The 26,801-nt window shown below is 40.0% G+C and overlaps 1 protein-coding gene across 1 annotated transcript in view; it reads left to right on the top strand.

Annotated features, from left to right (window-relative positions):
- The window catches only part of CNTNAP5 (contactin associated protein family member 5), an 851,907-nt gene that overhangs the window by 551,152 nt on the left and 273,954 nt on the right, over positions 1-26,801 (top strand). Inside the window, exon 12 of the mRNA XM_032260961.1 lies at positions 5,277-5,396. Within this exon, the coding sequence (XP_032116852.1) occupies positions 5,277-5,396 (120 nt within the window). The remainder of the gene's footprint in view (positions 1-5,276; positions 5,397-26,801) is intronic.

Raw genomic sequence — 26,801 nt, 5'->3', positions numbered from 1 at the left:
TTCTTGCTATGTTTAATAGTTTCATTATATAATAGCAATATTGTTTAAAATGAGGTTATTAAATGTATTTTCATACTTTTACTTTTTTTGGTAGGATGCATCCTACTAATCAAACTACTCTTTCAATATCAAATATGTTTAAACCTATAAGGTCATAATAACACTAAAAATATTTAATTGGTCATTTTGGGGTACACTAGGGAAATAATCTTGTAGTTTAGGGAAATCAAATAATTGATGAGGGATGTTTCCGTTTTGTGAAGCCTTCCCATTAATAAATCAGGAAGGAATGATAGCATTAGATTAACCACCTACGAGCTGGTCTGTCTTTGGGCAAAGTACGTATATTTTATGAACTCATTTACAGTGTCCATAAATGGCAATGCTGTTACCAGGCTTTGCCTTCAGAGTCTCCCAGTCACTGAGCCAGCATTTAAGGAACGAGTATGTCAAGAACAGTAGGTTAACTAAGGTGGTAAATGACCCTAAGATCCCAATGACTTAGCAAAGTAAACATTTATTTTATGTTCACATCCCTGTGCAGTGTGACCTGTTCAATGAAGTCGAAGAGTGATAAAAACCATGTCTATCCTATAGCTTCATTTCATTTAGCTTCTCGGGATTTTTTTTCTGAGAATTTGGGATGGCTCCGCAATTTGCTCTGGGAAATGGGGCATCAGCAAACATCATGCAAGCAGAGGCCTGACAAGTACTTGGTTTCTTGCTGCTCTGGGAGCCTGTACCATGTATTATTTCCTGCTAGAGTGGGAGAGGCCATGGGGGTGAAGCAAAGCACTACAGCTTACCACCAGCCATCCAGCCTGACCCAGCAGCTGACTGCAGTTGCATGAACTGCCCAGCGAATCCTGGAATAAATGGCTGTCCTGAAGAACCCTGGCATAGTCATGATTTTAAGTCAAATTTGGGGCTATGTGTGTGTTTTCTTGTTTTGTTTTGGTTTTTTTTTTTTGGTGTTTGTTTGTTTGTTTTTATAGCAAAAGAAATGATGCACTGAGAATATATATGATGGAAGATTAGCAAAATACTGGGGCTTGCAGAAGCTGGTTGTGATGCTAACAGGTTCATTGTATTACTCTGTGCTCTTTGTATGTATTTGAAAGTTTCTGTAATAACAAAGTTAGAAAGAAAATATTAAATTTCAATATTGCTTTGAAGAATTCCTAGTTAAATTCATTTGTTTTTATTTTCTTTCAATGTTTAAGAATTGCCATTCTATTATATTTAACTTTAAAAAATTATTTAAAATACTTTATGGTTTCAAAATGAAAAATATAAGATATTCAAAAGTGCTCCACCCTCATGTCTGTCCTCTCTCACATTTGTCCTCTCTCTCCATAGTTATCCTCTTATCTTAATTATTAACTGAAGATTTTGGTGGATATTTCAGAGAGTTGTTAGTGAACTTGGAGTTAAATTAGCAATTTACATGTAGAAAACTAGGCAAATGAGAAAATATGACAATTTTAGATTTCAAGGAAAACTAAATTTTGTTCAGAAAAGGAAAAGTGGTCACATTATAATATGTAGTTAATCAATGAATAGCATTTCCAATGTCATATCACCAAAAAGAGTAATCATTGATCTAACTAAAATTATTATACAACTATATTGGATGGATGAAGGAATAGAAAGTTGTTTTTATTTGGAGAATGGTGAGGACAAAAAGGGCTAAGTTCCATTTTCCAAGTGGCAAATAAATAGAGAACTTGTAAAAGAAAAAAAAAATCAAAAGTAGCAGTATAGACATGCTATTTAGAGATATACTAGTCAATACTAGAAAACATGAACTAAGAATGAAAAGTTATTTCTGTGCAGAAAGGAAGTTGGAGCTACTGGTTTTTTATAACAAGTCTTGTGGTTTATGATGAGAATTGAAAAAGAAAGTTCAGGTATACAAAACGTGTGTCAGTCCTGTTTCATGTTGCTAATGTAGACATACCTGAGACCGGGCAGTTTACCAAAGCAAGAGGTTTAATTGGACTCACAGTTCTACATGGCTGGGGAGGTCTCACAGTCACGGCAGAAGGCAAGGAGGAGCAAGTCACATCTTAAGTGGAGGACGGCAGGCAAAGAAAAGGGAGTTTGTGCAGAGGAATTCTCCCTTTTTAAAGCCATCGGATCTCATGAGACTCATTCACTATCATGAGAACAGTTCAGGAAAGCTCCAGCCCCATAATTCAATCACCTCCCACCAGGTTCCTCCCACAACACGTGGGAATTGTAGGAGTTACAATTCAAGATGAAATTTGAGTGGGGACACAGCCAAACTGTATCAAAAGCTCATAAAAAAAAAAAAAAAAGGAGAGGCAACAAGTCATGAAATACTACTACCATTACTAATAAAGGCTCATTAATCACGCACTTTCTATGAGCCATATATGGATTATGTCTTTGAATTCCTACTAGAACAGTATGAGGAAGGCTCTTTTCAGAGTTACTATACTCTGATAAGACAATTTATGCTTTGAGAGTTGATTAGCTACCTATTGTAATGAATCATTCAAAAACAGCACCTGGGCCTGGCACAGTGGCTCACGCCTGTAATCCCAGCACTTTGGGAGGCCGATCACGAGGGCAGATCATGAGGTCAAGAGATCGAGACTGTCCTGGCCAACATAGTGAAACCTCGTCTCTACTAAAAAAAATACAAAAATTAGCTGGGCATGGTGGTGCGTGCCTGTAGTCCCAGTTACTCAGGAGGCTGAGGCAGGAGAATTGCTTGAACCTGGGAGGCGGAGGTTGCAGTGAGCTGAGATTGTGACACTGCACTCCAGCCTGGTGCCTGGTGACAGAGCAAGACTGTCTCAACAAAAACCAAAACCAAAACCAAAAACAAAACAAAACAAAAAAACAGCACCTGGAAACAACAGACATTGTTATCTCATAGTTTCTCTGGGTCTGTAAGCAGCTTAGCTGGGTGGCTCTGGCTCAATCTCTCATGCAGCCTCAACGAAGACGTCCACAGGGATGCTTTCGTTTTAAGGTTTGATGTGGGGATCTGCTTTGGTGTTCATTCACAGGGCATGCTGCAGAAACTTCCAGGCTCACTCCAGTGGGCCTCTTGCAGGGCCTGCCTTGTGACATGGGAATTGGCTCCTACCACAGCGAGTGATCTAAGAGCACCCAAGACCTAATCTTGGAAATGATATCGACCACACTATCATATTCTGCTTGAGCAAGCCAGCAAATCCAGCCCACTTGGAGGGAGGACATGAATTTATCAGCAGAACATAAATCCCAGGAAGTATCTGTCCATCACGGGAATCACCTTAGAGACTGCCTGGCACAGGGGGAGTAGCTTGTCCACGTTTCCACAGGGAGTAAGTGGTAGCCCCGCCGGGCAAAACCAGCCATTCTGATCCCAGGTTTATGTTCTTAATCACCATGGAACCGCTCACATGCTGAGGGGGGTGTTTTGCTTTTGTGGGACAACAGCAGCTCTTTCCACATGGCTGTCATCCTGGGAAGATGGGAGCAGTTGGGAGGCCAGCACAGATAAGAACTGATTTTCACCTTTGTGACAAACACCCAAGGGTATTATCAGGTCCAGGCAAACAAAAATAATCCATGCATTATGCTCACAATGTGAGGCACATGCTGTGACACTCCCACATACCTCCTGCTGCAGAAAGTGTGCAGAAGCGCAAGAGAGAATGCCATGAGGACAAGGATAACCTTGAGATCACTCTAATTTATAACAAATCAGACCCTCTCAGGCTTCATAACTTTCCTGGTAATGAATTATTTGAGGCATCCCTCACATTTGATCATGACAAACTGCAGCTTCCTCTTCCTGGGATGGGGCATTAGTCACAAGGGGTAGGAGTTGGCTCAGGTGAGGAGTTTGTACTATATATTGAAAGCTGTTGGGAGCCACTGAAATGTTTAAAGCATCACAGGGTGACATGATTGGAGATGGGCCTGCTGCGCTGAGCTACAGCATTTTGTCTGAAGCATCAGACAACATTCTATATTCTCATGTATGAGACAGCAGATGTCTCCTTTGTACCCCAACACATTTATTCATGTTAGCTTAATAAAATGTACATATTTCCCAAACCTGCAGATTGGTCAAAGCTCCCTGTCTCAGGACACCTGAACACACTGCCTGTATCTGAGCATGCAGACATTTTTGGCTGCCAACCAAGCTGTGGGCTTTTTGGGGTAGAGACTGACTGCCTCCTCCATGGTTTCAACCTCTGGTGGCAACCACATCTGTTGACATGTACTAGGAACTCAGTAAATGCTTGTTAAGTCAAAATAAACTGAACTTCACTGTGCACTTACTATGAGTTATGTACTATACTGAGTCCTGGGTACATAAAAATAAGGCAGTCCCTTTTAACATTATTAGTAATAAGCCACATTGTATGTAAGCAGTTTTTTTTTGTTTTTTTTTTGTTTTTTTTTTTTAATTCATGAGTCAAACATTTGCTCAGCCCCTGCTGTGATTGTCATACTCTGCTAGATGCTGGGGCATGACATGAAATGACACATGACCACTGCTCTTACAGGTTCTGTAACCCATTGAAAGAGAATAGTATATGGATGATCCAAGGTAGTATATGGATGATGCAAGCTCAGTATACAGTGAGAGCAAGGATCATCCAGAATAGCATATGGATGATCCAAGCTCAGTATACAGTGAGAGCAAGGAGGAATGTCATAGAGATATGCAACTCGGAGGGCCATGTAAGAGGTGAGGGGCCACATTTTGAGAGGCGTTACCTCTGCACTGATTTTAAAAGAGTGAATGAAGTAAAATACATGGAAAATAAGACTGGGCCTGGTGGATCATGCCTATAATCCCAGCAGCCTGGAGACTGAGGCAGGAGGATCCCTTGAGGCCAGGAGTTTGAGACCAGCCTGGACAACAGAGTGAGAGAGGCCCTGTCTTTACAAAAAATAAAATTAAAAAATTAGCCAGGGTGCTGGCTCACACTGTATTCCCAGCTTTTCCAGAGGCTGAGGTGGGAGATCACTTGAGCCTGGGAGTTTGAGGCTGTGCAATGTGCCATGAGCTGTGACAGCGCCACTGAAGTCACAAAAGAGAGAGAGAGAGAGATGAATAGACAATCTGAGTGTCAAACATCAGTACCAGGGCACTGGTGTGTTAAGGCTTGAGGAATGAGTCGAGGATATCAAACAAGGGAAATGAATACACATAAAGTAAATCTAAGGAGGAGTTACTGATTCCTGCAAAGCGGTATGCAGAGCCAAACAAACTTTCTTCTCCGCTGCCTTTGTCTTTTCAGCCATCTACGAGCAATCCTGTGAGGTGTACAGGCACCAGGGGAACACAGCTGGCTTCTTCTACATTGACTCGGACGGCAGCGGGCCACTGGGACCTCTGCAGGTGTACTGCAATATCACTGGTAAGGGTGCAGGATCCGCACTCACACTTAACCACCCCACTTCGTGGGGAGAAGCAAAAAGAAATTCACTGGAGGGGGATACCTATGTGAATAAAAATTTAAAAGACCAACTGGTCTCCTTTGGGGAGGAAATAGTATTCTGGTGAGTAATGCAAATTTGCAGCTAGGTTAATTTTCAGGAGAGAGAAAAAAGAAAACTTGTTAATGATCTTGATAATGTTTCACTGAAGCAAGAATTAATTGTCAAAGGTTTTCTTTAGGGGCTGCCAGGGGCATTTTCTCTCTTAAAACTCAAAAACAGAAAGAAAAGGTAAACAAGCAAACAAACAAACAAAATTCAAAATCAATGGGAAGCCCTGATTCAGGAAGTTAAAAAGCTTGATTCCAGTCTGGCCAGAGAAATATGTGACCCCTAGGTGAATACTGTAGTCTCTCTGAGCTTCCTCAGTGAAATGGGAATAATAGTGCCTACTCCTAGAGCAGTGAGGATTCAATGCAATCATGTGTATTGGAGCAGCTAGCCAGGCTGGTTATTCTTAAATGCCTAACCCAAAAAGAAAAAGACAAACAACAACAACAACAACAACAAAAACAACAACAACAACAAAAAAAAAAACAAGGTGAGCTTTTTCATTTTTCTCTGGAAATCTCTTGATAGCTTACAGCTTTTTTCTCAAATGCAGAAGGACATGGTAAGAGGCAATCATTACATGGGCGTAGAAACAGCATATGATCCTTAATTTACCATGAAATATATTTCCACAAAACCAAACCTTTAGGTAACCATTATTCTAAAATCTGGATGTGTGGCCGGGTGGGGAGGCTCATGCCTGTAATTGCAGCACTTTGGGAGGGTGAGGAGGGTGGATCATGAGGTCAGGAGATCGAGACCATCCTGGCCTACATCGTGAAACCCTGTCGCTACTAAAAATACAAAAATTAGCTGAGTGTGGCGGTGAGAGCCTGTAATCCCAGCTACTCTGGAGACTGAGTCACAAGAATTCCTTGACTCCAGGAGGCAGAGGTTGCAGTGAGCTGAGATCGTGCCACTGCACTCCTGCCTGGTTACAGAGCGAGACTCCATCTCAAAAAAAAAAAAAAAAAAAAAAAAAAAAAAAAAAAAAGAACTTTTGCAAGCACTCTTACCATTGTGAGAGTGGTTAATTGGCACATACACATTTTTTTGTTTGTTTGTTTGTTTCAAGCACTGGTCTTCAGAGACGCCAGCTGCATCATGTAATGAAGCAGGAACACAGCGGCCTCTTTAGCCTCATTGAGTCCTTGGGCCTCAGGCGTTTCTACAACGAAGAACCACATTTATCGAGTGCTTTCTGGAGCCAGATGCTGTTTTCAACACAGAGGATATGAGAAATAAGACACAGTGGCTATTGTTCATGAGGCACTAAGTCAGGAACACTACCATGAGGTGTCTCCAGCAGAAATGCAGGAAAACTCTCTAAAGGAATAGTGAGGAAGCCCAGTAGTTTGCCCACCTGGATGCAAAGTCCCATGTTCTTCGTATAGAAAATGCTAGTGACCTGGAATTAGGTGCCACGTCCTTGCATTTCCATAATGCTTCATCTTTCCAAAATGGTTGTATGATAGCCGCTTTTCAAAAGCCCTATAACATAATTTAAAAGTTCCTGTTTTCTTTTCATGGTTGTGGTAATCTGTAGTGTTCAACAACTTGGTCAAGGATTAGGCTTCTCAGTGGATCTTGGTTATTTTCAAAATGTAATTAACATAGGGACTCCTGCTAAAAAGGCAGACTTCCCAGCCACGGAAATTCCAGTTCAGTAAATGCACTTTCACTGAGCTTTTCAAGTGATTCTCATGCAAATCGTCCCTAGTCCACTTTTCCAAAAACAGAGAAACTAATTTGGCTGCAAAATAAGGCAAAAGAGATGAATGCCCACTGCTGAGTGGCCAGGTGTGACTTGTAATAATAGGAGTGGTGTAATGGACAGCAATTACTGTGCTTCGACCCTCTCTGGGAATTGAGCTGGGAGTTTACAAATACCATCTCTTTTCATCCTCACAACAAAAATCAGAGGCAGATACTTTTTAATCTCCATCTAACATAGAAGGAAAGAGAATATGAGCATTTCATGATTGGCTCAAGGTAATAAATTCTGTGACTAATAGTCAAGACTTGGGAAGCAGGCAGAACCTCCTGGTTTGGTAACAATCCGTATCACTAAAATGTTAATTGGACACTTTGTATTACACATGTTTTGTTTTTAAACAGTGTTTTTTTGTTGTTGTTGTTCGTTTTTTTAGAAAAATTTGTAACAAAAGTAATCAATGTTAAAATTGAAGAAATTTTGAGGGGAAAAAAAGTGTGAAGGAAATATTAAAAACACCTGTAATCCACAATCCAGAGATTGCCATTGTTATTAAATTATTAGAATTTCCTCGAGACATTTTAAAATGAATGTTTATGTGTTCTGAATGTGTATGTTATATATGTGTATACATACACATACAAATATATACACATATATTTAAATTATACATTTTAATTTTAACTTATGGTGTAGATTTTCCCTATTAAAATATATTTTGAAATTAAAATATATTCATTAAATATAGCTAAATGTTAAACTCTGCAAAATAATTTAAGGACAAGGACATAGAAAGCCTGATTGACACATAGGTTTCATTTACATGAAACCCTCTGCCTCACCATGCAACAGCCTTCTCTCAGGGTTTATGTTTGATCATTTGTCCAAGCACCGCTGAAGGTGGGTGTGTATTTGTATTAAAGATTTCTGTTTTGCTGATGTGATCCTGAAGAAATCAGAGCCTCTGAATTGTGTCCAGTGTTGATCAGCTTGACGTCTATAGTGGGACATTTCTTTTGAATATGATTTTTTTGGGTAACATTCAGCTACAAAATGGATAAGTTTCTATTTTTGTTTTCTAAAATGCTAACAAAAATAAAAGCAGGCTGGGCATGGTGGTTCACACCTGTAATCTCAACACTTTGGAAGGTCAAGGCAGGAGGACCACTTGAGCAGGAGTTTGAGACCAGCCTGGCCAACATGGTGAAACCCCATCTCTACTAAAAATACAAAAATTAGCCAGGCATGATGGCACATGCCTGTTGTCTCAGGTACTTGGGAGGCTGAGGCAGGAGAATCACAGGATTCCAGGAGGCAGAGGTTGCAGTGAGCGGAGATTGTGCCACTGCACTCCAGCCTGGACAACAGAGTCTCACTCTGTCTCAAATAAATAAATAAAAATAAAATAAAAGCAAAGCTCTGTGTAGGTTGAACTACACTACTCTCATATTTAAATGGCAAACAATATTCTGATACATACATGTAATGATGATCAAATATGCTTCTTTCTATTTGAAAATTTTAAAAGTTGAATGTTGTTAAATAGGAGTGATTTAGGACGCTATGAAAAGTGTGACACAGTGGTCCTAGGAAGAGAATCAGGAAGAAAGAAGAGAAGAAACAGAAGAGGAAAGTTGTGCTGTCTTTAGCACTGGGATAATCCCAGAACGGGTGTCCAGAGAGCCAGAAGGCAGGAAACCCAGGCTCTCTTTCTGCACCCTGTGCCTGTCAGCTCAGCTAAGTGCCTGGGGCCCAGGCCCACGTATCTAAAATTAAAATCTGGGTCCTCTGGCTTCCACAGCCTTTCCTCATTTAGAATTCTCTGAGCTATTCTTTGAGGTTCCCAAACAAGAGATTTTTCTTCTAAGAAGTCTACAGATACTTGAAAATGAATGTCATGGGACTGAAAATGGGCAGGTTTCCATTGTAGAAAGCAATAATACATTGACTCCCAGCTGCCTCCTGTTGCAGTGCACCCTGGGGAACCTTAGCTCCCCCTCCCGATAAGTAAGGTAGTGCCTAACCTGTCCTGGGAGATGCAAGTCTCCGCATGTCACTTGCACACAGGGCAGTTTTCAGGAGGGGAACTCCCCAAATGCTCATTCAGCAACCACCCCATTTCATGTGAAGAGGCATGATCTCTGAGAAGCAAAATGAACTTAAGGGAGGCGATTGAGCTTATTGATAAAGTGGGCTGAATCTGGACCTTCACACACTTTTGACAGAGAACCGTTCTTGGAACTATGTTCTAAGTTGCTTCACCACAGGGCTAACAGATGGGAGATGTGGAGAGCACAAGCTTTGGATAGAGAACTGAGTGAAGTAATAGATAAGAAAGTTAAAGAGTAAGTTTCCACAGGAATGCACACTTGCTGGACTTTTAACAGTCTTTTCAAGTGATACACAATTAGGTTCAGCTCAACATAATTTTACTCAATATAAATTTGGGCATTGCAGGCACTATAAAAGTGCTGTAGTTTTAATACTGTGCCTATTTATTAGTTTCCTAGGGCTCTGTAACAAACTACAGGCATAACTTGGTGATAACACTGGTTTTATTTCACACTACTGCAATAAAATTAGTATTACAATAATGCAAGTCACATGAATTTTCTGGCATCCAAGTGTTACCACCAAGGGGTCCTGATCCAGACCCCAAGAGAAAGTTCTTAGACTCACACAAGAAAGAATTTGGGGTGAGTCAATGCAGTAACGTTAAAGCCAGTTTACTAAGAAAGTAAACTAATTTTTTTTGTATTTTTAGTAGAGACAGGGTTTCACAATGTTGGCCAGCATGGTCTCGATCTCTTGATCTCATGATCCGCCCGCCTCAGCCTCCCAAAGTGCTGGGATTACAGGCTTGAGCCACCGTGCCCGGCCTCGTTTTATTTCAGTCTTCTTCACAGACTAATCAAGGAGACAACACAGCAGCAAAGTACAAGGACAACAACAAGATGTGTATAGTGCATGTTGGGAGCTCAGAGGAGGGACCCTAACCTAGCGTGGTGTCCAGTGGAGGGTGACTGCACAGCAGATAACACCTCTGAAACTTGGATGGGAGTAGGAGCTGTTCAACAGAAGAGCTGCAGGAACACATTTCCAAGAAGAGATAATGAAGGGCAGAAACAAAGGCCGAGCATCCCTAGAACCTGTGTATTTGTAGACACCACCAACCCACTGACCTGACTCAGTAGGTTAGAACCCAGAAAATCTCATAAAGCTGTGATTGAATAGAAGAGAAAGGAGCAAACTGACTTGAGCAGCCAGCAAGCAAAGGATGTTGAACCTCTGTAACATGAACTAGAGTTCCCAGCACAAACATCTGCTGTCTCTGTTACAACAGAACAGTAAAGGCGGAATGGCTTTATTATAGACGGTTCTTGAGCATGTGAGACTATTTAGCTGGCCCTGAAAAAAAAAGAGGAGCAACAGTCTAAGAGCCAGCAACAAGATCTCTTCCTCACAGCATGCATGAACCTTAGCGCTGACCCCATATCCTCAGGACAGTGGATCTCTCAGATGGCTTGCTCAAATTAGGAACTATTCATTAAGGTGTGAGTATATAAAAGGAATTAATACTGCAGGGACTGTAGCACAAAGACACTAACAGAGAGGGGGACACGGCTTGTGTTCAGAAGCTGTGCCTCGGGAGATCTGTGGCCTCCTGGGTGGGAAGCAGCCAGCTCAATCCATTAACCACTTTGACCTCAGTCTCTCACTGCTCCTTCTAGATTCCTTTCTTATGCTCCCCATTGATGAAAACCAACTAGAATCAAGAATGCAAGAGTGCGTATTGATAGAATGCTTTTAGCCAGCCTTCCTGGGCACAGAGAAGGCTGGGGATGTATGGAAAGTGGAACTGGTGGTGCAAGTGGAAGATACCCATACTGACCTGCTTAAAGGACTGTCCAAAAGGGTCTGGGAAAAGGATTAAAATTCATAAGAATTAAGGATGGTGACGAGGGAAGGGGCTGTAAGTGGAATTCACAAACCATGCAAATAAAGGAAGCACAGACTTGTTGAATCAGTTTCCACCTGTACAAGAAAAGACCACTTTTTATAAGTTAAATGGCACTAAGGTTAGAATGAATTTAAGAAATACACACTGAATAAGAGATTTGGGAAATGACTACCCCAAGATTTAATACAGGCACTCACTTATAAAGAATTTAGAAACAATTAAACAACTAAGGGAAACTGTGGCATGCTAACATGTAATGTTTTGTCAAAAGGTAAGTCTGGGCTTCATACGTCCATCTGATAATAAAAATCTGGAATGGATGCAGAGCATTTCAGCCAATGATGCAGGAGTTGGTGACCATCCTTTGCTGCACCGATGTGATTGGGCAGGTGGGAAAAGATGTATTTGAGACAACCAGAAGTTTACTGGGACGAATAATTGGGTTGCTGGGTGAAAATACACGTAAGATGATCATGCAGAATGGGTGAGATGTCATCAGGGAGCAAAGAAGTTCTTGGCACTGTGTCCCATATAAAATAAAAGTTGAAAGAGCAGGTCTCAGTAAGTAGTTGAAATCCAAGAACACCTGAGGTTGCTGTATAGGAAACTTGGATTGATAAAACAAAAGAATCGGCTTCTAAGGTGTGACTATCTACCTGCCTTTGGGGTGATGGTTAATTTTATGTATCAGCTTGGCTGGTGAGTGGTACCTAATATTTGGTCAAACACTATTCTGCAGGTTTCCAGTAAAAGTATTTTTGGATGTGAATCACATTTAAATCCGTGGACTTAGAGCAAAGCAGATTGCCCTCCATAATGGGGATGGACCTCATCCAATCAGTTGAAGGCCTTAATAGAACAAACACTAACCTCTTCCAAATAAGGAGGAATTCTGAAAACAGATGTCTCTGGTCTGGAACTGCAGCTATTTCCCGGATCTCTTGTTTGCCAGCTTCCCCAGCAGATTTTGGACATACTAAGGCTTCATAATCCAATTTCTTGAAATCTATCTCCCTCTCTCCCTTTCTCATATATATGAGAAATACCATATATATGGTACACACACACACACACACACACACACACACACACTCTCACAGTTTATCCAGTCAGATCTGTTTCTGGACAACCCTGACTCATTCATTCATTTGGGTGCCCTCAGGATAGGCTGAATGCCCCTACTCTGCGCTGTGCTCATTACATTGATCACATTGCATTATAATTCAGTGTTTACCTGAGTGTCCCAACAGGGCTGTGACAGCTCCTTGTTGGAAAATAAGAAACAGGGTGTGATGAATCTTTGGTTCTACTTTTATACACACTTGAATGAGTCTAGTGTAAATTGAACTTTGATAAATCACTGCCAAATTGAAAACTAATTTCTACCTTCCCCCCTTGTTTCTTTTCTGTTCCCATAATTTATCTTTGACTCAATCCCTGTTCCGTTAAATCAATAACAGTCTGGGACTGTGGAAACAGCCTCAGTGTTTAATCTTGACTGGGCTTTAGTCATTCCTACTCTTTGCAATGTCTTCTATAAGTCCAACAGTACACAGTGCCCATGTGTTCCTCACTGCGTTCATGACTGTTTGTTGCCCAACCTCTCCAAGTTGCTGTTTTCTTCAAATATAGAAATGACTAACGGGCAGAAATACGATTTGGAGTCATACTGGAGTTTAAATTCTAGCATATTGTAGCTGTATGGCCTTGGATAAATCATCTAACATTTCTAGATCTTGATTTTCTTGTCAGTAAAGTGGAGATGATAAAAAATTGGTGACTTGCAAAATTGAGAGAATTAGCATATATATATACGTATATACATATATTATACATATATATGTATAATATATGTATATACGTATATATATATGTATATATATGTGCAGAGTTTCTAGCCTCAAAAAGATGGTCATGAAATAGGCTAATGTGTGATTATTAATTGTATCTTCAGCCACTCTTACAGTTTACGTAGTATGGATGATATTATATAGTCATTCTAGCCATGAAAGACACCTATCACCTTTAGCAGCAATAGGATCTTTACTTGTGTAGGCACCATGAGATTTCAGAGGCTCCTGGAGCCTGGAGAGAGCATTTCTGACGGGACTTCTCCAATGTTGATAAAACAGAATTATCAGGGTGAGGCACTCTGACAAGATTTTCCTTGAAACTTGACATTAAACTCATTCTATCCAGTTTGCATTGCGCCTTTTTAATGTTAACAGGACAGGCTGTCAACATGTTAAAAGGTATTTTCTAGCTGCATACTGTTTTCCTTTGTACAGGATAATTGCACATGGATATGCAACATTGTCTGTCTTGAATCACTAGCAAAAACACATTTATTTCTTATCTTGATGGATACAATGCCAATTTCATGCATGTGGATCTGTAAGGCAATCATTAGGAGTTACAAGGGATTTGCGCGGAATATTTAGTCAAATCTCTAAAGCAAAAACTTACTTTCCATTCTCAAACAGCTCATAATCCATTTTTAAACCAACTTACAAGTCTCCATATCTTGTCACTCTGGCTACTATGATGCTCTGTTTCTCACTTCTTTGGCAGGAGCTTCTGTTTTCATTAAAACTCATCAAAGCAAGCCGGGCGCCCGGGCGCGGTGGCTCACGCCTGTAATCCCAGCACTTTGGGAGGCCGAGGCTGGTGGATCACGAGGTCAAGAGATCGAGACCATCCTGGTCAACATGGTGAAACTCCGTCTCTACTAAAACTACAAAAAATCAGCTGGGCATGGTGGCGCGTGCCTGTAATCCCAGCTACTTAGGAGGCTGAGGCAGGAGAATTGCCTGAACCCAGGAGACGGAGGTTATGGTGAGCCGAGATCCTGCCATTGCACTCCAGCCTGGGTAACAAGAGCGAAACTCTGTCTCGAAAAAAAACCAAAAAAACAAAAAACAAAACAAAACAAAACAAAAAAAACTCATCAAAGCATGCATAATGGAGAAGGTAGAGAGCTGCAATTGAGGTCTCTCCAATCTGCACGTAATTGTGCGGTGTGATTGCAGTAATAGATTATCATCCCAGGTACTGACATAAAGAAAGAAATGTATCCATGTGGTTTGGCCTAAAATGTTAGCCTTGTTTCCTGAAGCTAGAGCGATGTCAGTGAATTGACCTGTGGGCTGCACCCAGGTCTGCAGTGTAGGGGAAATGAGAGTCATCCATGACATAAAATGAGACCACTAGTTATGAAACATTTATTTCTCCCCAGCCCTCTTAGGATGTTGTTAATTTTGGCAGCTGTATTATGTAGCAAACAGGTAGAATTTAGTTGATTATGTGATTTGTATCTGCAATATAATTTGGTGCTGGTATCTCCTTTCGGATTTCTGTTTAAATGCACTCTACTTTCTTTTTTTTTTTTTCCTTCAACTTTTGTTTTAAGTTCAGGGTACATGTGCAGGATGTGCAGGATTTTTACATAGGTAATCATGTGCCATGGTGGTTTGCTGTACAGATTAACCCATCACCTAGACATTAAGCCCAGCATCCATTAGCTATTCTTCCTGATGCTCTCCTACCCCAAACCCCCACCTTTGACAAGCTCTGGTGTGAGTTGCTCCCCACGCCCTATGTGGCCATGTGTTCTCATCATTCAGTTCTCACTTATAAGTGAGAACATATAGTGTTTGCTTTTTCTGTTCCTATGTTAGTTTGCTGAGGATAATGGCTTCCAACTCCATCCATGTCCCTGCAAAGACATAATCTCATTTTTTTTTATTGCTGCATAGTATTCCATGGTGTATATGAACCACATTTCCTTTATCTGGTCTATCATTGGTGGGCATTTAGGTTGATTCCATGTCTTTGCTAATGTGAATAGTATTGCAGTGAACATATACATGCATGTATGTTTATAATAGGATGATTTATATTTTCGGGGGTATATACCCAGTAATGGCATTGCTGGGTCATGTAGTATTTCTGCCTCTAGGTCTTTGGGGAATCGCCACACTGTCTCCCCACAATGGTTGAACTAATTTACACTCCCACCAACAGTGTAAATGCATTTGTTTTTCTCCACAACATCGTCAGCATCTGGGATTTTTTTCTTTGTTACTTTTTAATTGCAGCCATCCTGAATGTGTCAGATGATATCTCATTGGAAAACAGTCTACTTTCAAAACACACACACACTCACATACACATTCACACATGCATACACAGAAGTATCAACTCCCATTGCCCGACTTCAGGCTTGTACAAAAGCAAGCTAAGTTCAAGCTCTGAAGTTTGCTTTTTCATCACAAGTTGGGTAATCATCATTGCAAAATATTGTTAGCATAAATTTGTCATTTCATTACAGACTGTAAAAAGTGTGCAGATTATCTGCAGGGTACCAAGCTAGTACAACATACATTATTGTGAAGTAGCTTATTGTGGAGTAATTTTCATTTTATAAGTACAGGAGTGAGGCTAGTAAGTGGTAGAAACAGGATACCAATTACAGCAATCTAGAGCTGAAGCTTCTGCCCCGTATGTTGTGCTTTTTATCAGAGTAGTAAGGGATGGGAGGCAACATTTCCTCTATTACTTTGAATCTATATGTGTTGGTTATCTGTTCTGGCCAGGCACTGACAAGCCACTGAGAATATGGAAGTGATTAAGATATCGTCCTGCAAGTTCACAGAGTTTATAATCTCATGTCCTTGTGGGAAAAAAAATGCCCAAGTATTCAGCTTTCCCTATCATGATTCATAATTCACACAACAGCTAGGATGATCTTCTAAAAACAGAGGGATGGCCATGTCTCCCCATCCCTTCCACCTCTCCCTGAATAAATTCCCATCTCCTACCCATGGATTACAATTTTTGAAGGGCGTGGTTGTGAATATTTGTAAGTTTAGATGCATCGATTAAAACTTTTAGAACAGGGCCGGGCGCGGTGGCTCACGCCTGTAATCCCAGCACTTTGGGAGGCCGAAGCGGGTGGATCACGATGTCAAGAGATCGAGACCATCCTGGTCAACATGGTGAAACCCCGTCTCTACTAAAACTGCAAAAAATTAGCTGGGTATGGTGGCACGTGCCTGTAATCCCAGCTACTTAGGAGGCTGAGGCAGGAGAATTGCCTGAACCCAGGAGGCGGAGGTTGCGGTGAGCCGAGATCGCGCCATTGCACTCCAGCCTGGGTAACAAGAGCGAAACTCTGTCTCAAAAAAAAAAAAAAAAAACACAAAAATAAACTTTTAGAACAGTGCCCATAATCATTACACCTTCTGAATTACTATATTTTTGCCTAATTACTTTGTGGGGGCATGAGTAAAACCTTCCATCTTTATACTTGGTTTCTCTGTCTGTAGATGGACGGTGATGATGACAGCATTTTATGCTTGCCATGTAGTCAACTAGAAAGCCTAGATTTTTCTCCTTATCTTGTTTTGCCTTCCCTTGGACACACATCCACTGTCTTTATGGACAGCAAGTTTAGTTCATCCTAGGGAGGAGCTCACAAACTGAGTCCCCTGGTGGCACAAGCATCATTTCCTGGTTGAGACCCACTCATGGGTGACATATGTGCTTTGGCTCACTGGAAGTTTAATCAGTCGGAATAATACTTGTATTGTTGCTTATATTTCAGAGGGACAATTTGCTTTCTGTAAATGAAGCTTTTCCAGAGGACTATTTTAGGCTGAAGAATAGTAATTTAACAGTTTAGAGGAGGGAACTTTTACTTACGTGACTCTCTTTAATGGGTTTATGACATCAACCAAAGCGTGGTGACCACACAGGGCTTCCAGAAAGCTGGTCTCTTAGGCGAAGCTCTGGAGCTGCTCTGTGTGTGCTGAAGGGCTGAGCTTTAAAGTGGTCTCTCTGGGCTAGTGGCAGAAGGCATAATCTCCTGCTAAATTGGGCCATTAAACAAAACTACTAAGTCATAAAGCTGTGGTATTACCCTGAAATTAAAGCATTGTCACCTTCCAATTGCCAAGAATTTTAACAGGCACTTAGAGAAATTTCTTTCACACACCCATTTAGCATAGCCAGTTGACTCCAGCCCACGTGGCTGGGAACAGGAGGCTCAGGTGATTGCAATGTGATTTTAATTCATTTACTTGATCATTCACTCATCCATCCCTCCCTTTACTAACTCATTTGATGCTTTCTTGAATTTCTTTACTATCCTCTCATTTATGTATTCATTTGTTAATTATCTCATCTATTTACTTTCTCGTTTATTTTTTTCAGGTGTTCAATTACTTACACATTATTCATTAATTCACTCACTGTCAATTATTCAGCTGGTAATTCAGAAATTAAGTAATGCAAATAAACTGTAGAGTATTGACTGAATTTGACATCAAGGTTACAAAATAAATAAATCTTCTCTTGTCCTCAAGGAACTCACTGTTCAGAGGAGAAGACAGACATTGTAAACAGATATTTTGCATAGTGTGGAAAATAGAATAGAAGCTGGTAGATGGTACAGAAATAGTACAAAGGAAATAGTGGTTGAAAGAAGGTGTATGAGGAGGCTGGGGGTGGTGGGCAGAGAAGATGTCCTTGAAGAGCTGCCCTCTGAGCTGAATTTTATAGTAGAAGCAGCTAACATTTATCCAGCAGCTGCTGATATTAGGCACCATGCTAGGTATTTTACATTCAAGATGTTATTTGATCTTCCACAGCAATCCATGTTACAGAGATAGGCACCATCTGGAGAGACTTAGCAACTAGCTCAAGGTCTCACAGGCAGTAAATGGTCAAGCCAGGAGTGGAAGCTATGGGTGAAGTCATGAGGCTGGGCTCCTAAGGCCAGGTGTCACAGTCTCTGAAACAAGGAAAGCCTCCCGTGTCCAAATAGAATTCCCCTCTGGCCTGCATTGCCCTGTCTCTTGTTCAGTTTGTTAACTCAATGCCATGGTGGAAAGCTCCTTCAGGAAGTGACCCTGAAGTGTGAGGGCTCCACTATACCCACTTCACCTCCCTGCCCATCACCTTCCTCATCTGTAATGTGGGGAAAATCGTATCCACCTTTCCAGATTATCCTGAGTATCAGATGAAAATTATATAAAGCAGAGGTTCACAAAGCTTAGTTTTCTAAAGCATGAGCTGGGATGAATGTTTAGATGCCTAAGCTTTATAAGCAAAGAAAAAAATAAAATCTTTTTCAGTCAAGCAAATGCTGAGGGGTTTTTTTCACCAGCAGTCCTGCCTTGTAGGTGCTCCTGAAAAAAAGCACTAAATATGGATAGGAAAAACCATTACCAGCCACTACAAAAACACACTGAAGTACATAGATCGACAACACTACAAAACAACTATATTAAGAAGTCTGCAAAATTAACCAGTTAGCATGATGATAACAGGGTCAAATTCACACATAACAATATTAACCTTACATGTAAGTGGACTAAGTATCCCAAATAAAAGACACAGAATGGAAAGCTGGATGCAAAGACAAGACCCATCAGTGCACCACATTCAACAGATACATCTCATGTGCAAAGATGCACATAGGCTCAAAATAAAGGGATGGAGGAAAATTTACCAAGGAAATAGAAAGCAGGAAAAAGCAGGAGTAGCAATCCTAGTTTCTGACAAAATAGACTTTAAATCAACAAAGGAAAAAAAAAGACAAAGAAAGACTTTACATAATGTTAAAGGGTTCAATTCAACAAGAAGAGCTATTTAAAATATATATGCACCTTATGCAGGAACAACCAGATTCATAAAATAAGTTCTAGAGACTCATAAAGAGACGCAGACTCTCACACAATGATAGTGGGAGACTTTAATGTCCTACTGTCAGTATTGGACAGATCACCAAGACAAAAAATTATCAAAGATATTTAGGGCTTGAACTCAGCTCTAGACCAAGTGGCCCTGATAGATATCTACAGAACTTGCCACTCCAAAATAAAAGAATATACATTTTTTTCAGGCACCACAGAGAACTTACTCTAAAATAGATCACATAACTGAAAGTAAAACACTGGTCATCAAATGCAAAAAACTGAAATCACAACAAACAATCTCTCAGATCACAGCGCAATTAAATTAGAACTCAAGGTTAAAAAGTCCACTCAAAACCACATTACTACATGAAAATTGAACAACCTGCTCCTGAATGACTTCTGGGTAAATAATGAAATTAAGTCAATGTCTGTCTTTGTTTTAGATGACATGATCCTATATCTAGAAAACCCTTTCAACTCAGCTCAAAAGCTTCTTAAGCTGGTAAGCAACTTCAGCAAAGTCTCAGGATACAAAATCAATGTGTGGAAATCACAAGCATTCCTATACACCAGCAACAGACAAGCAGAGGGCCAAATCATGAATGAATTCCCAGTCACAATTGCCACAAAGAGAATAAAATACATAGGAATACAGCTAACAAGGGAGATAAAGGACCTCTTCAAGGAAACTAAAAACCATTGCTCAAGGAAATCAGACAGGGACACAAGAAGATGGAAAAACATTACATGCTCATGGATAAGAAGAATCATTATCATGAAAATAGCCATACTGCCCCAAGAAATTTATAGATTCAATGATATTTCCATTAAACTACCCTTGACATTCTTCACAAAATGAGGGAAAAAACCTATTTTAAATTCATATGGAACCAAAGAAGAGCTCGCATAGCCAAGACACTCCCAAGAAAAAGAACAAAGCTGGAGGCATCATGCTATCCAACTTCAAATTATATACTCTTAACTCATTTTATCATTAACTCAAAAGTCCACAGTACAAAGTCTTATCTGAGACAAGGCAAGTCCCTTTCACCTATGAGCCTATAAAATGAAAAACAAATTAGTTACTCCCAAGATACAATGGGGCTATTGGCATTGGGTAAGTACTCCCATTCCAAAAGTGAGTTGGTCAAAAGAAAGGGGGTACAGGTGCCATGAAACTTAGCAGGGCAATCATTATACCTTAAAGCTCAAAATGATCTCTTTTGACTCCATGTCTCACATCCAGAACACATTGGTGCAAAGGGTTAGCTCCCAAGGCCTTAGGAAGCTGTGCCCCTTAGGCTTTGCAGGGTACAGACCCTGTGGCTGCTTTCACAGACTCACATTGCAAGCTTTTAGTGGATCTACTACTTGGGGGTCTGGAGGATGGTGGCCTTCTTCTCACAGTTCTACTAGTCAGTGCTCTAGTTAAGACTGTGTGGAGCTCCAACCCCACATTTCCCCTCTACACTGCCCTAGTAGAGCTTCTCCATGAGAGCTCCACCCCCATAGCAGGTTTCTGCCTGGACATATAGGCTTTTCCAAAAATATTTTGAAATCTAGTTGGAGTCTCGCAAGCCTCAGTGCTTGCAACCTTTATACCCTCAGACTTAACACCACCTGGAAACCAAGGCTTATGGTCCACACCCTTTGAAGCAGCAGCTCAAGCTATACCTGGGACCCTTTAAGCCACCCTGAAGCTGAATTGGCTAAGGTGCAGGGAGCAGCCTCTCGAGGCTGCAGATGGAAGTGGGGCCCTGGTCCTGACCCATGAAACCATTCTGTTCTCCTAGGCATCCAGGCTTGTGATGGCAGAGGCTGCCATGGAAGTCTCTGAAATGCCTTTGAGGCCTCCCCATTGTCTTGGATATTAACATTCTGCTTCTCTTTACTTATGCAAATTTCTGCAGCCAGCTTGACTTCTTTCCCTGAAAGTGGGCTTTTCTCTTCTACCACATGGCCAGTCTGCAAATTTCTCAAATGTTTACACTCTGCTTTCCTTTTAAATAAAAGTTCTAGTTGCAGGTCATTTCTTTGCTCATGCATAAGAGAATATGCTGTTAGAAGCAAGCAGGCCACATCTTGAAAGTTTTGCTGCTAAGAAATGTGTTTCACCAAATACTCTAAATCATCACTCTCAAGTTCAAAGTCCCACAGATCTCAAGAGCAGGAGCACAATGCTGCCAGGTTCTTTGCTAAAGCATAGTAAAAGTGACCTTTACTCCAGTTCTCTATAAGTTTCTACATATGATACACACACACACATACATATACATGTGTATGTGTGTCTGTGTGTGTATACACATATACACACACATATATAAGCTTAAATACACACACACACACACACATATATATGTGTATGTATATATATATATTTTTTTAATGAGACAGGGTCTCACTTTGTCACCTAGGTTGGAATGCAGTGGCACGATCTTGGTTCACAGCAGCCTTGACCTCCTGGGTTCAAGCAATCCTTCTGCCTCAGCCCCCAAGTAGCTGGGACTACAGGCATGCACTACTATGCCTATTTTTTTTTTTTTTTTGTAGAGATGTGGTTTCATTATGTTTCCCAGGCTGATCTCAAACTCCTGAGCGCAAGTGATTCATCCACCTAAGCTTCCCAAAGTGCTAGGATTACAGGCGTGAGCCACTGTACCCCACCTAATAAGTTTCATATCTCTATCTGAAACCTCATCGGCTTGGACATTATTGTCCATATCACTATCAGCATTCTGGTCACAACAATTTAACAAATCTCTAGAAAGTTTCAAACTTTCCCGCATCTTCCTGTCTTCTTCTGAGCCCTTCCAACTGTTCCAATATTTGCTGATTACTCAATTTCAAAGTTGCTTCCACATTTTCAGGTATCTTTAGAGCAATTCCTCACTCTTGGTACCAATTTTCTACATTAGTCTATTCCTGCATTGCTCTAAAGAAATATTTGGGATGGAGTAATTTATGAAGAAAAGAGATTTAATTAGCTAACAGTTCTGGCTGTATAGAAAGCATGATGGCTTCTGGGGAGGCCTCAGGAAACTTTCAATCATAACAGAAAGTGGAGGAAAAACAGGCATGTCTTGCATGGCTGGAGCAGGAGGAAGAGAGGTTGTAGGGAAATGCTACACATTTAAACAACCGGATCTCATGAGAATTCTATGATGAGAACAGCATTAGGGAGGTGAGTGCTAAACCATTAGAAAGTGCCCTATGATCTAATCACCTCCCACCAGGATCCATCTCTGACATTGGGGATGACAGTTGAACATGAGATTTGGGTAGGAAAACAGATCAAAACCATATCACAAGACTAGGTAAAGAAGGGAGGCTAGAAGAAAAACAGGCCTTGTGGAGCTCAGCAGGATCATAAATGCAGAGATACAATGAGAAGTTGCCCCAAGGTCCTCCTGGCTTCGCTGGGTGTTGTGATGCCCTGATACTCTTTGGCTGAAATGAATACTTTTCCTGTTTGGAAGTGGAAAATAGTAAGTGGATGTCAAAGGTGTCTCCCAGAAAGCCTGATTGTTCTTGTTCATTTTTGCTCTGAAGCCCAGCTTCCAAGGAGAGATGATGAATCAAAGTTTAGACATTCCGAAGAAAAAAGGACCAAGATGAAGAGAGAGCCTGTGGTCTTTGTTTTGGGAAGTAAGCAGGCCAAGCACCCCTTGCCTGAGAGCCTTTTCCAGCTATTTTTCCTGAGTGGGCCCATGTCACAGGAGCACCAATGAACATGCTTTCTCAGTCTGCATGTGTTTGATTTCTCATATTTATGTTTATTTGTAAAGAGAAGCAAGTAGGAGGCATTGACTGATTGCTCTCCATAGGGACAATTTTTACATGGGTTTTCCAGTGCTACCTGTGGCTATTCTAACTCTTATGCCTTATATACACTTTTGCTCACCTTCTTTAGGGGATGCTTTCATTCTGTTCTCATGTAAATCCCCTTTGAAAATCACAATTTTTATACTTGTTCATTTAATTCGTGTAATTGAAAAACATCCACCAAATCTAAGTTAGTTATTTAGAGTGTGGGCTTGGTATGAATCACAGTAATCATGTTTTCTACTTTTGACAATTTGACTTAAGTGAGTTACTCATCCTTCTTATTCCTCAGTTTCTTTCTCTGTAAGTAATCATAGAATCTATGTATAAGTGTGTTGTGAAGCTTTTATGAGATAATTGATGTAAACTGCAAGAAAAAAGACCTGACATGATATATCTAATATGTTCTAGATACTATACTATTAGTTAATATTTTCATTACTCTGCCCCTAGAAATATAGAGTCTGGTTTCTTGGTGTTTCTGGGGGTATAGTGATGAAAATAATAACTAATAACACTTTTTGCATGCATAACACCTGAAATACTGAAAGCACTCATGAAAATTAATTCAACAGAGTGAATAAGTACTTATTCTTGAATATGGATGACCTACCATAGAGTAAATGGTTAAATTTAATAATAGTTTTAGTTTAGTTTAAATTTAATAATAGCTTTCTGATAATTATGTTGCCAATTAGTCCTTAACTCTGTGTGTGTGTGTGTGTGTGTGTGTGTGTGTTTGTGCTATTACAAAAACATGTGCATGTGAATTTTTTGGAGCTTAGAATAGTTTTAAGCACTTACTACATGTGAAACTTTGTGGAAAACTATCTTGTTTTCACCAAAGTTTTATTCTTAAATGTCCAAACCTACAGAAAAGTTGAAAAAATAATAAAATGAGTATTCAAATACCCTTCGCCTTTACAATTCTGCCACATTTGCAAATTTGTACCTTCTTCATCTATTTCTCTCTCTCCTCCCCTCATTTTCTCAGATAATTCTTTAAAAATTTTTTATGGAACCATTTGAAAGTAAGTGATAGACACACTGATAATTTAAACCTAAAGACTTTAGGTTTTGTCTTCTAAGAACAAATATATTCTTCTTCTATGTAAACATATAAAAGAAATAATACAAAAGAAAATAAGCATCGATTCAATTAAATTATCCAATATGTAGTCCATGCTTTTCTTACAAAGTCTTTCATAGCAGTGTCTATTTTTATATTTTTAATCAGAATTCAAGAAGTGTCTATGTTTGGATGTGATTGCCATGACCCTTCAGCCTCCTTCAATCTAGAAGGCCCAACTCTCTGGCACCTTCTTTTTGCTGTTGCTGTTGGTTGGTTGGTTGGTTTTCATGACATTGACGTTTTCTGGACATTAAAAGACAAGTGTTAAATAAAATGTTTTGGATATTTCTGATTATTTACTTGTGGTAGAACATTTTGGCAAGAACGTCTCATGAGCAATGCCTACCTCCTCAGTGCAGCAATGAGCAGACACATGATATCAATCTGCCCCAATACTGAGGATGCTCCTTGTTATCATTTGACTAACGCAGCTCTGCCAGATCACTTCATTGTGAAGGTGATTTACAGCCAGTGAGTGAGTTGTCTGTAGTATTACATGAGGATACTCTGTGAATATCCTCTTCCCCAACATTTCTCCCAATATGATAAGGCTCCTGACTCTTTTAAATTATTACATTTGAATTTGTGACATGTTGCTTTTCTAATTTTCCAACTCCTTTCACATTTATAGCTGCTGTTCTGTAATCTTACCTACAGAGGAGCTTTCTTAAAAAAAAATCTTTCCCTGACTCTCTCTCTCCTTGTGTCATTATGGACTCTAATTCATGGTCCCTTTAGTCTGCTTCTGTTTCCTTTTTACATGTGTCTATTAATCTTGGAGCATTTCCCTGTGTTCTTAAATGGCAAGATATTCTCAATGTCAACTTGAACTTTTGCTACCCTAAACCCAGACTCTGCTCTTTTCCTGAAGAAGCTTACCTCTTTTTTTTTTTTTTTGGTATTTGGTAACCAAGATCTAGGTGTTTTGGTTGCTCATTATTTCTGGGCCCTTTCAGTGGACAGAGCTAAAATTGTGTGTGTGTGTGTGTGTGTGTGTGTGTGTGTGTGTGTGTGTGTGTTTATGAGCTCATAAGGTTATTTACAAAACAAACCTAGTTCCATTAGATGTTTCCATCATTCTCTCTTCTGTGTGTGTGTGTGTGTGTGTGTGTGTGTGTGTGTATATATATATATGTATGTATCTTCTCTCACAGTGAGAACTTCTTTCAGCAATGTCAGTATATTTACTCATTTGCTCCATTCTACACTATATACACAATCATTTCAGGATTACTTTAGCAATATCATATCAATAACAAAGTAATGTTAAAGATTTCCTTGGATTTTAATTTTTATCGTTAGACTTTATCCTACCAAGAGTGTGTAGTGAGACAGAATACTATCTGAAAGTTGCTTAAATTAACTTTTTTTCTTTTTTATGATTATTTTATCAATTTAATGTACAGCTAGGCTTTTTAGTTTCTGATTAATATTCAGTTTTAGGACTTGCCTTTTCTTCATCCTTTTCATTTTTTTTTTCTTTTTGACAATATAAAGCATGTTCCTGTTACAAAAGTCAAATACAGACAAATACGCACACACTGGCTGATCAGAGACATTTAGCTCTCACTGCTACTGCCTTCATCTTGTTATTACCCATCGTTTTTAGATAACTATTTATATCAGTTTGTCCTTTCTGTGTGTATCCATTTTTCTCTTTTATGCCTTCACAAAATATATCCTATTCTTTTGTGCATCAATACCTTGATTTTGTCACTTCACAATATACAGTGGAAATCATTCTAGATCAGTTTACAGAAATCTTATGTATTATTTATTATGGCTGCATTGTACTTTATTGTGTCAGTTAACAATACTTCATTCAATCGGACTCCTATGGATGTGTATTTAATTTTTTCCCAATATTCTGCTGTTTGTGATATGTAACCTTGGCTGCGTAGCAGAATTTCAAGTATGTATCTAAACATCCTTTCCCTTCATGTGTCATTTTCCTGCTGATTTCAAGATCTGTCACTGAAGAGGATAAAAATTCTGGTAGTCCATTAAGCATTTAGTTTGGTAGTTAAGTGAATACCTACTATGGGCCAGATGTTAGGCGCACAGAGATTTCCGAGACAGGTTTTCATGTGTAGTACTTGCAGTTTAGCTGGGGACGCTGAGAAAACATGTTATTGCAAAAGTTCATAAATAAGACAAGCACGGGATATTGGCAGAACTGGAAAAGACCACCCATTGGAGAGGACACCAGCATCACACAATCTCATTCATCTTGTGATGAACTCCAGAGTAGAGATGTCAACTGAAAGAAAGATGAGTAATTCTGCTCTCATCTCTGAGTTTTCTTTTTGTTGGTCTACTCCAGAATCAGGATATAAGCTCGGTGAGAGCAGAGTAGGTAGACGCTCTCACACTTAGAGAAGTCTTCTGTCTTTTTCTTACCTGGTTCAAGCAGAGGTAAATGCTGCCTTTGGATATCTCTTCAAAGAACAAAGACTAACCCTTTGCAGTCAGCTCATTAGCTCATGACGTCTTCTGAGTTCAATACTGGCTACTTCATTTCTTATAAACGAAAGACAACAAGTGCTATTGTACTATTACAGCACAACAAACACAAGAACAATTTATTATGTACTTGTGCCTGAATACATTTATTATGCTCTTGTGTGAGTCCCCAGTCTTATCCTCAGCATGCACCAACATAGTGTCTGCTACCAAGATACTCCTAATGACCTCATAAAGCCCTCTAATCGCAATTAAAACACTACCCACAGCCTCACAATCCTCTTCCCATCAGGTGACTTAGATTTAGGGCTTCTTTTATACTTTTCCCCACCCAAAATGCCAATACACTGAGTATGGGGTGATGGTATCTTGTCCTCACCCCTACCCCTGCAGCCCGCCATTTGCTGCTGCAGAAATTCTTCCCAACAGGGAGACAACACAAGGCAATCTGCCTTCCTAGGAGCAGCTGTGAGCTGCCTGAGC

Source organism: Sapajus apella, unplaced genomic scaffold, assembly GCF_009761245.1.
Source record: "Sapajus apella isolate SASKATOON/1434 unplaced genomic scaffold, GSC_monkey_1.0 scaffold120, whole genome shotgun sequence".
Lineage (NCBI taxonomy): Eukaryota > Metazoa > Chordata > Mammalia > Primates > Cebidae > Sapajus > Sapajus apella.
Note: the sequence above shows the minus strand (reverse complement) of the source record. Positions and strands in the feature narration are given on the sequence as shown.